This window comes from Pleuronectes platessa, chromosome 6 (assembly GCF_947347685.1).
Source record: "Pleuronectes platessa chromosome 6, fPlePla1.1, whole genome shotgun sequence".
Lineage (NCBI taxonomy): Eukaryota > Metazoa > Chordata > Actinopteri > Pleuronectiformes > Pleuronectidae > Pleuronectes > Pleuronectes platessa.
In genome coordinates this window covers 1,836,885-1,850,310 of record NC_070631.1, presented here as the reverse complement: position 1 = coordinate 1,850,310, position 13,426 = coordinate 1,836,885, and the positions used below count along the sequence as shown (strand labels likewise).

The following is a 13,426-nucleotide window of genomic DNA, read 5'->3' as shown; positions in this document are numbered from 1 at the left end:
ATGACATCATCACAACACTTCCTATCTCGGTCTGCTCTGAAAAGAAGGACAAGTGAGGAGAAGACAACAGGAAGAGGACGATGAAGAATACTGAGAAGATGGAGACATAGGTGAGGCAGGAGAGGAGGGAAGATTTAGTGAATGAAGAAGGGGTGAAACAAAGGAGAGGAGGAAGAGATGACGGAGAAGTGATGATGAAACAGATTAAAGATGAGTGACGGAAAGAGGTTAAATGGCAGAAAAGACGAGACGTTGGTATGCAGAATAAAACTCCAAAACATTTTCATTCAGAAACATTTTCCTCTTTTTATTCCAAGAAAAAAAAAGGTATTTCATCCCAAATGAGAAAATAAAATAAAACAAACTTATATTATTAATAATAACAACAATAATAATCATTAAGGGGATAAGTATGACAATTCTCTATTTTTTTCTCTCCTTTTTCATTTGTCGCCTTTTCTCTATGATGATATTGGTCGTGGTCAATTAAACATGCAGCTAAATAAGTCCGATGATGATGACGATGATGATGGAGAGAGGAAGACATAATGGAGGAGAGAGAGGGAGGAGGAGTTACAGACCGCGATGGAAAGTAAATGTGTGTTGGTCGAACAAGATGGCTGCCGGCTGTGAACATGGTGGGGAAATGATTTTGCTATCAGCGGGTATGCTAACTGAAATACAGCTTGTTAGGGGGGGGGGGGGGGGTTGCAAACCTCAGCAGGAGCTATCTTTAAACTATAATAAGACACAAGGTGATAGCCTGCTCGCTAATTAGCACTTTTCGCTCAAAATGGCTGCCAGAACGAGAGGACTGAGAAAGAGTGGGAAATGCTGAAAGTAGTTAACGAACTAGTTAACGAATGATAACACTAAAACTGTGTGGCTTTAAGCTTCCCACCCATTCCCACCCTTCCCATAGCGCCAACTGGTGGCCACTTTGTGTAAGTCCACAGAATTAACAGCACAACCAGTTTAGAAGGCGCTAAACGTAGTAAAACTTCAGGCGACAGCTAGCTTGCTCAAGAGCATGCTACTGTAGCTTACAGTACACCGATACAGATTCTGTAGTTGTCTTTGTCAGTTAGGATTAGCAAGATTAGCATTTCTCACAAAATGGCTGGGAGCTGTGCGATGCATGAAAATGATATCGCTATGCCGCTAAGCTAACTGTAATGTAGCATTTAGGCAGTGATACCAGAAATAGCGTTACAATAAAAAGAGTAAGCTTCTTTAGCCTTGGACAACATTAAGCTCAAAGATGATTAGCCTCATACATAATGTCGGCCAACAGGAACTATGAGAATGAGCAGGAAAAGATAAAGTTATTGACAGCTAGCAGCGACACAGCTAATTAACGATCTGACAGAAATCTAGCGATAAACCCAGTAAGACTTCAGGTGATAGATCTCAGCGCCTGTGGAGTGGTCAGATTTTTCAGTCATGATTTGCAGGATTTCACATTCCTCACACAAAATGGCTGCTAGTTGGCGCCTATAAAGAGGAGTGAGAATCAAGTCTAAATTGTTGCTATCAGCCACTAGGCTAACAGCGATGTCGTAAGCAACTAGACTTACACGACATGCTAGCTTAGCAGAGAGGACACTGCTACACCTGTAGTGGTTCGAGTTCAGCTCCGATTCCGGATTAGCTTTCCTCATTTGAGACCAACGGCCCAGAGCTAATATCCTGCTACAGACAGAATAATCAGTACAATTCGGAAAAACTAAACAAAGTATAAAAGTTTAACGTGAAGTTGAAAGCTGCCAAATATGATGTTTAAATATCAGAACTTATCTGAAATCAGCAGTAAGACCGAGCTCCCTCTGGAAAACAAAGAGTGGGGTTGGAGTGGGTTGTTTGGAAACGGCTGGAAGCAAGGTGTTGTGGGACAAAGGGGAGGAGGAGACGAGGGAAGGAGGGAGTAGGAGACGACAGAATGGAGGAAGAGATGAGCGGATGAGTTGAAAGAAAAAAACAAGTGTGCATTTATTTGTTTGATGTTTTATTTTTCCCCTGGTCGATCTCCTTCAGTGGGTCAGAGCCGGGGGGGCGGAGGGGGCTGGGATAGTGGAGGCGAGGGGGAGGGGGGTCAAAGGTCATGGTTGTGTTGGTGTGTGTGTCTGTGTGTTGTTGTGTGTCAGTTGTTTATCAGCTGCTGTCAGGTGAGGGCTCCCTCTCTCGATGCATGGCGGTGCTCTGTTTCATGCTGTCCAGGTACTCCTGCTGAGAGACGGCCAGCACCGACGCCAGAATCTCATCATCCTCCCAGTCCGTCAAACCTGCAGCACAGACACACACACACGCAGAGTTACAGACCGCACACACAACACACACCAACTGTGACTGACCCCACAGTGACTGGTTCACCACTTTGACTCCATTCAGCAGGAGCATCTACTGAAGATGGACGACGCGTCTCCACTTCCTGCCACTATCCAGATATGAAGCCAAACTATCTCAGATATCTACGCTGCGTCACTTGGCGTGACCATGGAGTGGAACCGCGGTGTCAAGGTCAGTCTCAGCTGTCAATGATGACGTCCAAGCCCCTTTTTATGTTATCAAATAACTAATTAAAGGAGACCTAATATGCTTGTTTTGGAAGTTCATAATTTCAATTTCAGAAAACACTTTAAGCCCAATTCAGCTGACGCACAGGGCCGAGCGCTCGGAGTGTGTGAGTCGCGCTGCAATTACACCGACATCAGTTTGGATGCATTAGCAAAACGAAAAAACAGAATGGCTTTTGGGTTTGAGTCCGGCTTGGATAGTTTTATACGCATTCGGACAGAAAATTGCGGCTCGGGGGACACACAACATGTGAGGCTCCATATTTACAGACTAAACACAACCCCAGAGGCTTCAAAGTAAAACAAGGTCTCAGTCTCTGAGGCTGGAAGACTCGTGTGGACGCCAGGTGTAGCCGTTAGCAAGATGGAGTTTTCAAACTGAAACCTATGTCAGTGTGGATGGAGCCTGAAATTATAACAATAGAGAATCGGACACTTCAGACACTGCAGACATGAAGGGAAGGGAGAGATTATGTTCCAGGGAAAGTGAGTTCACTGAGCAGAGATGGGACGAAGCAGCAACATCTTGGTGAAAGTTCAAATCTGTTCTGTTCTGTGATTAAAACTCTGCAGAGTTCACATCTGAGCTGTAAACATCCGATAACACTCAACTGACAACACTCAGACTGAGCGGCTGACCCCAGCTTATGTTTCACCTCAGATAACCCTGCACATGCACACACATGCACACACACACACTGACACACACCACACCCTGCTCTGTTCGGCTGCTTCCTGTTGACTCGGGCGGAGGTTTGACAGTAAACAACAGAAATGACTGACAGGAGTTTCTCTCTTTAAGATAATTATCTGTTCATTTCCGCTCAGAGCTCGGCCTTCACTCTCAAACAGCCTCCGCTCACGTGCAGAGCTCCTCTGCTTTAAACTATCATAACCAACACAAACAACAACCAATAGAACGCCAGGTATGAAGCAGACCTAAGGACTCATTGCTGCCTCATTACAGGCGAATGAAATAAATGAGGTCAGTCGTCTGAAACAGACTGTCGTCAGTCGTTGTGGGTAGATGCAAGAGACATGATCCAATTCACCTGATCATACATCACATGACGATTCACATACATTGGTCCAATGGTGTAAACAGGAAGTCGATTGTCTACTCCCCAGTTGGTGGCTTGTTAAAAAGAATATGAAGGGGTTGTTTTTCTTTGAGCAAAGACAAGGGGGAAACTTAAAATGACAATTAGCGTGAGCTATGCTTTTTCAGGTCATGTGACTGATAAGAACCAATCAGGAAGAGTACATGGGCATCTGCACTAATCATTTAGTCTCAGTTTCTGTTTGTCTGGACAAAAACAAAACCCAAGTGCACGTGAGCAGGGAGTGTTTGGAACAGAGGCAGCTTTAACAAGACCTGAACGTGAAATGAAGAAATAATTCTCTCAAATTGAAAACAGGACGCTCATGAATAAAGACAGGAACTCCATGACACGACCTGCAGACCCGAGCAGAACACGCCGTCACAAGTCAATCCAGGTTTATGTTTTAAAGCCCCGTGTCACAGATATTCCTCAGGAGGTTTTAAAAAATGTTTGTCCTACGACCATCGAGTCATACGAGGACAAACCTCACCAGGAGGAGCAGAAGAGGAGGAATCCTTCCCCCAGGACAGACGACAGGAAGAAGATTCTTTCCTGCAACATGGTGGATGTACAGGGTGCACAGCTCCGGTCCTTCACAGGCTGTTTGAATGTGAGGGGCCAAACAGAGGTAGAAATACAAGGTGCTTGAGTTGTGTCTTACCAAACGCTGTAGGCGACATCTCCTGCATTATGGCTCTGTACTCCAGATGATGACGACTCTGATTACTGGGACCTGCAGAGTACAGAGTAGGTTATTATAACCTGGGACAGTAGAACCTGGATGTTTCTGATTGGTCGTGTACATGACACACATGATGTGCACGTGTGTGTGTGTTACCTGGGGCGCAGGGTGAGGGGGGTTTGCTCAGGATGAGTGCGGCTCCGGCGGGGGAGGGCGGCTTGTTGTTGGTCGACGAGCTGGACGTGAGGTCGGAGTGGGAGGGGTCAGAGTCCCGTTGCCGCGGCGACCGGGCGCTCCAGTCGTCCAATCCGCTGGAAGCTGCTGCCGTGGCCGAGCTGCAGGTGGCGCTGGCCTTACGAGGCTGAAGAAGAAAAGACGTTCCCATCACTTGATATTTCCCCCCCCCGTTGTTTGACGAAGCAAATCCTAGACTTCAAATATCCACTTGCTCGTCCGGGATGCGTCTCAGTCGACACAAGCCCACATTGTTACGACAAAAGACAAAAAACACAAGTGAGACGACAGAGGTCATAGAGGGACGTTACACTTCATCACGTCAGACATGAAAACTGATCCACTCGCTCGTCGCCTCGGTGTGTTTATGGTGTCAGTGAAAGTTTTATGGAAGAGGTCAGCGACCAATCAGATTACAATTAGAAGACACAAGCGAAACATGTCACTTGAAACTAATGGAGCCTTTTGCGTATTTTACACATTCAATTCCACACTAACACACACACAAGCACACACACACACACAGTACCTGTCGGGCTTGTTTCTCTTGGTCCTGCAGCCACTGCAGGTACGACTCCCGGGCCACCTGCTCCTCGATGGCCTCGTTTGTAGCCTCCCAGTCCGTCGCTCTCTTCTTGTCCTCCAGCATCTGCTGCTCGATCCACGACTCCTCCGACGTTTTGATTGCCGATTTCATCAGAGACTGGTCTGCGTACTGAGGGGGCTGAATTTCAGTTAAAACATATATACTTAAACATGTAATAGTTGAAACACACAGACACAAACAACAAGTTTAAATATCAACTGCACAACTCCTTGACACTGGTTTAAGTTATAGAACTACAGCTCCCATAATGCAGCTGCACTGACTGTGATCAACGCCTGTTTGCAGTGAACTTAGTGATGTACAGAAAACTTTCACTGGATCACTGTGATACTGAAGGAAGTTTAAAAACATCAAGATTCTCTATGAGGTTCTGGAACCCCTGGTTGACAGTTGTAAACATGTATTACCCCTGGTTTGAAGGCGGGCAGTCCCAGTCCGACCCCGATCGTGGCCTTGTTGGGATTCACCACAGAGTTGTAGTGAATATTGCGGTGGTAGCTCACTCTGATGGGCTCGTCGTTGTTCTGGTGGATGCCGTGGAACGTGTTGATTGGCTCTGTGGCAGAGAGGAGGAGGGTCAGCTGTGATTGGCTGAGGGGGCGACAGATATGCAGGTTGCTATTGGACAGTCGGACTCACCTGTGCTGTACTGATACACCTCCACCGGTCTGTTATACATCTCGGCCATGGCCTGCATCTCAATGTGGTTTCCGTGGCAGTTGTTTTTCCTCTTCCTGTTAATGTATGTGGTGAAATCCTCTGTCACGTAGCTCGAGAAATAGTCTGCGTTCTTCATCTAATGGAGAAAATCTACTTTTAACACAAACTTTTAACAAACAGTTTCAGACTGTAAATGAGCTCAGGAGCTGGGGGGGGGGGGTCACCAGAGGTCAGCGGGACTCACCAGGTAATCCATACAGTGTTTCCTGACCACTTCATGCATGTCCTGATCTCCATACACCTGATCGGCTGAGAGAGACAGAGTTCAGGTTAGATGTTTGATGGACCAATCAGGGCCCAGCATGATCATCTCTGGTTTAAAACTACACATCATGTTGAATTGTGATTGGTCAGTTACTATAATGTCACTATAGCGTGAAGCATAATGGTTTCTGTACATTGTAATTCAGGATAAACGACATAACTGCTCCCAAAAAATGAAGCTATATAAACTGGATCGCCCCCTGGTGGATGGCTGCAGTGTATTTCACAAACCCTTCCTTCTCCATGTTAGCAGATGGAACATGGACCAAACCAAAACAATCAAAGAGCTGAGAGGTGCCCATTGTTTTCTTCGAACAGAGCAGGCTAACGGTTCCCCTCTGTTACAAGTGTTTATGCTAAGCTAAGCTAACTATCTTTTACAATTACATTACAGCTAATGCAGTTGGAACAAGTTCAACAAACTTAGCAATGTGTAAAACTGTTCGTTTAACTGACAGCTACAGTTCACACACAGCGGTATGCAAATGATCATCACTTAGGTTCCATTTCCAGCAAGTCACATGGTCTGTCACCACAGATTTCTCAGAACACCCCCCAACAACTTCCTTTTTCTCATCAGTCTCTCTGGGTGTGTGAAAAGTCAGTTGCGATGTTGTTGATGGAGATGAGGCTGATATGACACACACACACACACACACACACACACACACACACACACACACACACACACACACACACACACACACACACACACACACACACACACACACACACACACACACACACACACACACACACACACACACACACACACACACACGGTGATGTGTTGGGAGATTCCCTTTGAGAGTTTCAGAATCACACACCTGCTGCTCTACCGTGTGTGTGTGTTCTTGTACAGATATCTTTGTGACCCACCTTTAATGGACTGTGGGGGGGTTAGGACTTGGTTTTTTAAGGTTAGAATTAGGTTAGGGTTAGGGTTATGGTTAGGGTTAAGTTTGGCATTTAGTTGTGATGGTTATGGTTAGGGTAAGGGGCTATGGAATGCATTGTCAATGAAGTCCTCGCTAAGATAGAAGTACAAACGCGCGTGTGTGTGGGAGAGAGACCTTTTCTGATGATGACACACAACCATATGAAACCTGGCTGCTGAGAAACTATCAGCAAAGATAGATTTCTACAGAAATAATAAACCACACACACAGGAAACCCCAGTGAGCGCTCTGATCGGTCAGCACGGACGTTATTCTAAGAAAGGTGGGGGAGGGGCCTAAAACGGGGGAACTGTCTCCATATGCTTTTTTTACTGTTTATGTAGATTATGTCATTAGGTGCATATGACTTGATGCAGCACTGTGGAGCGCTGACTTAACACAATGCATGCTGGTCCTAACACAATGCATGCTGGTTAGAATCATCCAGCGCTGCAAAACTTACCAGGGATTTTCTAAACATCTGTTTCATCTGCAACGAAAAAATCAAACACTGCGAGTTCGACGTTGTTCTCGTCTCACTGACGCTATGAGAAGTAAAAAATGTCCGACGTGACCTCAGTGTTTTTTTACTCCACCTCTTCAGCCGCAGTCAGACAAAATCCCTGTTCCTCATTAGTGGTATTCTCTGTTACTTAACCAAATGCAGTGCAGACGATCTACTTCCTGTTTACACCACATGACTGTGACATGTGACATGTGTTTTTGGTCATTTGAGTTTTGGAAATTCTGAGAGTAAAAAATAGTTCCGTGATTCAACAGATGAATCGAGGCCGGACACCTCATCACATGACCCCGAATCAGTGATGATTAATGGTCACAGACTGTCACCTGATTGGCTGATGACCTCTGCGGTGATAACGAGCTAAATTGACTCAGAGTTGACAGGTCAGTGACCTCTTCTCTGTTTAAAATTCTTCTTTAAAAAAGGTATTCAGATGCTCTGACAGGACAGGACGTCTGGACCTTTGACCTTTAGTGATGACTGAAAGGGTTATCGTGACATCACAGTTGGAGGCGGATCAGACAAGTCCATGAACTTTTGGACGTGAAGATGGTGAAACAAGTTCAACTGGTTGCAAACAGAACATGTTTCACTTTCTCTCTCAGGTGGAAGACAAATGAAAAGATGGGAAGATGTCCAAAAACAAACAAACATCTATAACACACATTCAAATCACTGCTGCTATTTTGTCCTTCAACGTGACAACACTGCATTTACAGCACAAATTAAGAGGAAAATAAAATAAGAGCAAGTGAGAGACAGCGGTGAGTGATGGCGTGAGAGAAACGTAGAGTAACAACAAATAAAAAGGACAAAATGAATACAGAGTTGAACGTGTGCTGGGCGGAGCCAGTTCCTGTGTCACAAAACAACAGCAACACAATCAATACTCACTTTATATTTAACTTAGAATTGTACAGAAGTAATTATTTTGAAATCGAAGCTGATTTTTGGCATTTCCCGTTTTTTGGAAGTTCTGTGTTAGTAACACATATAGGCTGGAATATAGAGCGGGTGGACCTTTCAGACACACACACTGACACAGACACACACACACAGAGCTGTAAAGATTGTTATGGAAACTTCTCACTCATACCAAAACTTATTAAATGATGATCGACAGGTCGACCAGGTTTCACAAGAGGAATGTGACCTGACGACAACACACAGACACACACACACCCACAGACAGACACACACACCTACTTGAAACAGAAAGTGGCAGCTACAGACAGTTTCGAGACCTCAAACCCTAAACAACATTGTCCAACTGTGTGTGTGCATGTGTGTGTGATGATTCCTGTGAAATACAACACGTAGCAGAGAAATGAGTCTGAAAGCAGAAGCGAAAAGAATCAACTGAGGGAAAATGAAAACTGAGCTGTTGGAATTTTTTCGTCTGTCCAACTGTCTCGCTCTCTCTGTCTGTCTCTCTCTCTCTCTCTCTGTCCCTCTATCTCTCCAGTAGTATGAACTGGATCAGTGGTGGTGCAGCACTGAGTCTATCCTCACAAACATGTATGTTCTGTGTGTTAACGGGCAGTGAAGTGTGATCTGAACAAACCTCCACAGAGTGAAACGTTAGAGCTGTTAAATTATCCAACATAATCCTCAGGCTTCACTTCTTCATCACACAAACTACAAATGTCAGTTTTAAACCCTGAGACACTTTCTTTCCTACAGGATTTAAATCACCAGAAGACACAAGATGATTTGAGTCTCAGTCACATGACTCAAATAATAACTTCCTCTGAGCAAATAGACCATGATGCATCGCTCTAACGCTGAATGAAAGAAAATGTGACACAGGAGAAAGGCAACCTGTCGTAGAAATGTCAGACGACAAAACATTTAGACTGAAACTCAGGAACTGTGTGTTAAATAACAGGATCCCAGGTACAACACACACACATGCCAGTGTGATGACATAAACGCAGCAACATAATAGCTGAAACACAACCTGGACTCTAATGAATGGACCTGTGTGTGTCACAGAAACCCTCTTCTTTTACAGTGACCCACATTTACCTTCCAACAACACACACACACACACACACACACACACACACACACACACACACACACACACACACACACACACACACACACACACACACACACACACACACACACACACACACACACACACACACACACACACACACACGAAAAATAGCTCTGCTCAGAGCTGTTATTAATCTTAATAATAATATTAATCTTACCACAGAGGAAACTAATTAAGTCACTTGCATAACTTTTCCTTTTTAATGAATTTTTCAGGTTTATGTGAATATTTTAGACATGTTCAATGTGGTCTCATATGTTTGTGTGTATAAGAGTTCACGTCCCAGTTACATCAAGAGGAAACAAAACCGCTCAGTCCAACAGCTGAAAAAAGTAGCCACGCACTGACACCTGCTGGTGACCAGACGAACTACAGACACACCTGACCCTGGAACCAGGTGTGTGTGTGTGTGTGTGTCACTCACCCACGGCTCTGAACAGACACGCTCCGTCCTCCTTCATCTTCTTGATGACAAAGCCTTTCTTCTCCCTCAGAGCTTTTTCAAACCAGTGCTCCTGCTGAACACACACACACACGGGTCAGCTGTATGCTGGACCTAGACAGCCAAAGACTTCATCACCCAGAGTTCGTGAAACATTTACGATCATGTGAGACAAAGAAAGAAACTGTTCACATTAATAAAAAGCTGGAGGCAGAACAATTTTAATTGGATTTGTTTGAACAATTAATCGGGACTTGTTCGCACCTTGTTTGGTTTAGAGCTTTAGAACCATTGCAACCAAATGAAGCACTTCATTCATTTCATCCATTCAAACAGAAAGACTACCCCCCCCCCCCCAAAATGACCACACTCCCACATAAGATGCCCTCTGCAAACCAATCAGAGTCAAGTGCAGGTAGACTCCCCCCTCGTAGGTGATGACAACAGGACGTACGTATGTCAGACAAAATTCTTTAGTCGGTAAATTACAATGTGAAACCAGAACTAACAGATCAGATGAAACAGTGGGAAAAAAACACATAAAGCTTCATTCAGATTTTCAGACGAGAAAACACAAAATCTGGATCAGAACCAGGTGTGAACGTGAGAGCACGTGTTTCACACCTCTGGATCGTCACCACGCTGGGACCTGGACATGTTCAGCCTGGGGGATGCGTTCACTGTCAGCTCTGTTTACAAATCATCCATTCATTACCAACAGTGAAGTGAAAAGGGTTTTAATCGTTCCTCAAAGTGACTTCTTGTTTGATAATGTTAATGTAAAAAATAGGTTTTTGAATGGGTTTTGATTTGAAATAACTATCTCACCAAAGAGTTTGTTTTTGTTTGTTTCTGTTAGTCAGCAACATTACCACAAAACTCTGTGTCAGGGTAGAATCCATCAAATTGTGATGCACATCTGTTCAGGGAGAGGATCCAGGGATCTCTGTCTTTAACATTGTGTTTGCAACGTTTTTGTTGATATCTCAAGAAAATAATTCATTTTCAATGATGAATCAGACAGATACAGTGAACTGATATTTATGTGTAATTTGGTGCATCTTGATTGAATTAATCTGGATCAGCATGAAAAGTTAATGAGCTGTTCCCAGAGGTAATACAACAATATCTGTCTCTGGTCCACAGGTCAAAGGTTACGTCATCATATATTTTTTAAAATTTCGATAGAAAGCTTCATTATCACTGTGCAGGAGACAATGAGATGAACAGTGCACCTCAAGTTTAGTTCAATAATCAGAGAAACTGATAGAATAATCTGTCTGTGTTGTTGCTTTGGTTTGAGATGAACACACTTGACAGAAAACTGGATCTTACATGAACATGACTTCTGTTGTTATCACATGAAATTGAAAACTAATTATTAATGCATACACACACCAGTGTGAACACCTGAGAGTCCTCATGGTCAAAGGTCAAAGGTCAGCCGTGTTTACATCCAGCGTGTCTGGGGTCAGAGCATCAATACTGTTGCTATGGTGACCTGCAGGTTAATGTGAGGTGTTGTGTTGATTTTATATTTAACATCTGAACACACAAAACACATTTCACAGAGTAAACCCACTGAGTGTGTGTGTGGGGGGAGTTGTGTGTCTGTCACCTGATCCCAGTCTGTGTGAAGCTCTGGATCACACCTGTGTAGCCACATTAGCATTAGCATCTCTAGCTTCCTGTTGTTATCTTAGCAGACGTTAGCTTCCTACCTGCTCCACGGTAGCCGGGTCCATAGACTGCAGCCGGGCGGCGTTCTCGTACTCGTCTTCGCTGTTGTTCCCGGCTCCTTCCTCCGTGTCCTGGCTGGACCCTCCCGGTCCAGCTACACCGGGCTGGCCCCCGCCGGCCAGAGCCGCCACCACCCCGCCGGAGCAGGTGCCAGCCTGCCGCCGTCTTTTGCTCAGTCCGGGCCCGGAGCAGCAGCTGCCGATGCCTCCGCCGCATCCGACGACGCTGCCCGATACGACGAGCTCACCACGGGACCCGGCCCCCATCCCACTGCTGCTGTCCCGGACGTCTCCCGGCCCCACGGGGGACACGGAGCCGACGGGCGGCGGAGAGGCCTGCTGCGGACGGGAGCTAGCTTCGATGCTCCGCCTGTCGTCCCTGGCGGAGGGCGGAGCGGGCTGGTAGGACCACGGCGGAGGCGAAGCCCTCGGCCGCGCACCGGTCCGCCCGGCGTGCGGGTGCTGGTGCGGGTCGGAGACGCTGCGACGGTCACTGTCATCCGCGTGGTCCGATACCCCGACCCCGGAGCTGGGCTTCTTCTTGGGGAGAATCGTCATGGTGGTGAATGTGTGAGGGAGGCAGGGAGGGGGTCAGAGGGTGACGAGTCCTCCCTTTCTGGATCAAATGTCGGGGTGTGTTCGCCCTCCAGCCCGGTCCAGACGCGCTATTCACCGAGATAAGACTCTTAACGAACCCAATCTGGACCCGGAGGCGGCGGCGCGGCTCCTTTTCGACGGTTTTTGAACAAAAACAAAAACGCGTCTCCTTCTTCCCGTCTCCGGTCGGCCAGTCAACAACATCAACAGTCTGACGCAGCCTCACGTCACTTCCTGGTGGAGACGGCAGTGATGACGTCAGCACGCTGACGTCTCATTCGATTTTTGGGATGTTCACGAACTTACGTCGTAATTATGTGTGAAGTAATGAATTGCACATATATTATTGTTATTCTTAATACATGTCTCTATGAAGGCTTTCAGACCTGAACCTCTGGCTGTATGACGTCAATACAAAATATATCTGTGCGTTTGGCATTTCATCCGCTGGATCCCGCAGTTTTGTCGCATTTGCACGAAAATACATCAAAACGTGCGGCTCGATCAGTAATGGTGTGATCTGTCTATTGTAAGACTTTCGCCAAATGGTTCGCTGGTAAATTGCGAAAAACAGCGGGAAGAAATTGAATGGGAGTCCATATGAGCCTTCATCAAAGGAACGAGTGATCAAAGGAATCTCTGATGTGTTAAACATATTTTTTCTTGATACTTTTGTGGTATAATTCGAAATCAAATTAATTAATTTAGTTTTCACCAAATATTTCTTAATATTTTTTTCAGTGAAACAGTATCTTTATTTTTATCATGTTTATTTTACTTTAATTTCTTTTTAATTCTTTCATTCATTCTTTAAACATTGTGAGACATATTATGTTATTTTTCAGGACATTGTTTTAATATCAAAATGTATTTTTAATACATTTATCTCATCCAATCTTGATGGGACCTTTAACTATAAATATCTTTATTCAAAATGCC

The 13,426-nt window shown here is 45.1% G+C and overlaps 1 protein-coding gene across 3 annotated transcripts; it reads right to left on the bottom strand.

Moving 5' to 3' along the window:
• Window positions 1-280: 280 nt before the first annotated feature.
• otud5a (OTU deubiquitinase 5a) lies at window positions 281-12,718 on the bottom strand. Of its 3 annotated transcripts, none has more exons than XM_053424880.1 (9): window positions 11,873-12,718; window positions 10,134-10,227; window positions 6,104-6,168; window positions 5,839-5,995; window positions 5,607-5,755; window positions 5,122-5,316; window positions 4,515-4,719; window positions 4,338-4,409; window positions 281-2,282 (listed from the first exon to the last, which is right to left on the bottom strand). In XM_053424880.1, exons 1-9 carry the CDS (start codon window positions 12,446-12,448, stop codon window positions 2,152-2,154), a joined length of 1,644 nt encoding a protein of 547 aa, XP_053280855.1. In that variant the 5' UTR covers window positions 12,449-12,718; the 3' UTR covers window positions 281-2,151. The 3 variants fall into 3 exon arrangements, with proteins under 3 accessions (XP_053280855.1, XP_053280857.1, XP_053280856.1); XM_053424882.1 differs by having other exon boundaries at window positions 5,122-5,307; XM_053424881.1 differs by having other exon boundaries at window positions 10,134-10,224.
• Between the last annotated feature and the right edge of the window lie 708 nt (window positions 12,719-13,426).

What these genes read in the sequence shown, in the direction of transcription:
- otud5a (XM_053424880.1), bottom strand. Translation starts at nt 12,448, where the DNA reads ATGACGATTCTCCCCAAGAAGAAGCCCAGCTCCGGGGTCGGGGTATCG. An exon ending in AACACTGTATGGATTACCTG is followed by an intron (nt 5,996 to 6,103) that starts GTGAGTCCCGCT and finishes TTTCTCCATTAG; the next exon opens with ATGAAGAACGCAGACTATTT. An exon ending in TGCCCGCCTTCAAACCAGGG is followed by an intron (nt 5,317 to 5,606) that starts GTAATACATGTT and finishes ACTGAAATTCAG; the next exon opens with CCCCCTCAGTACGCAGACCA.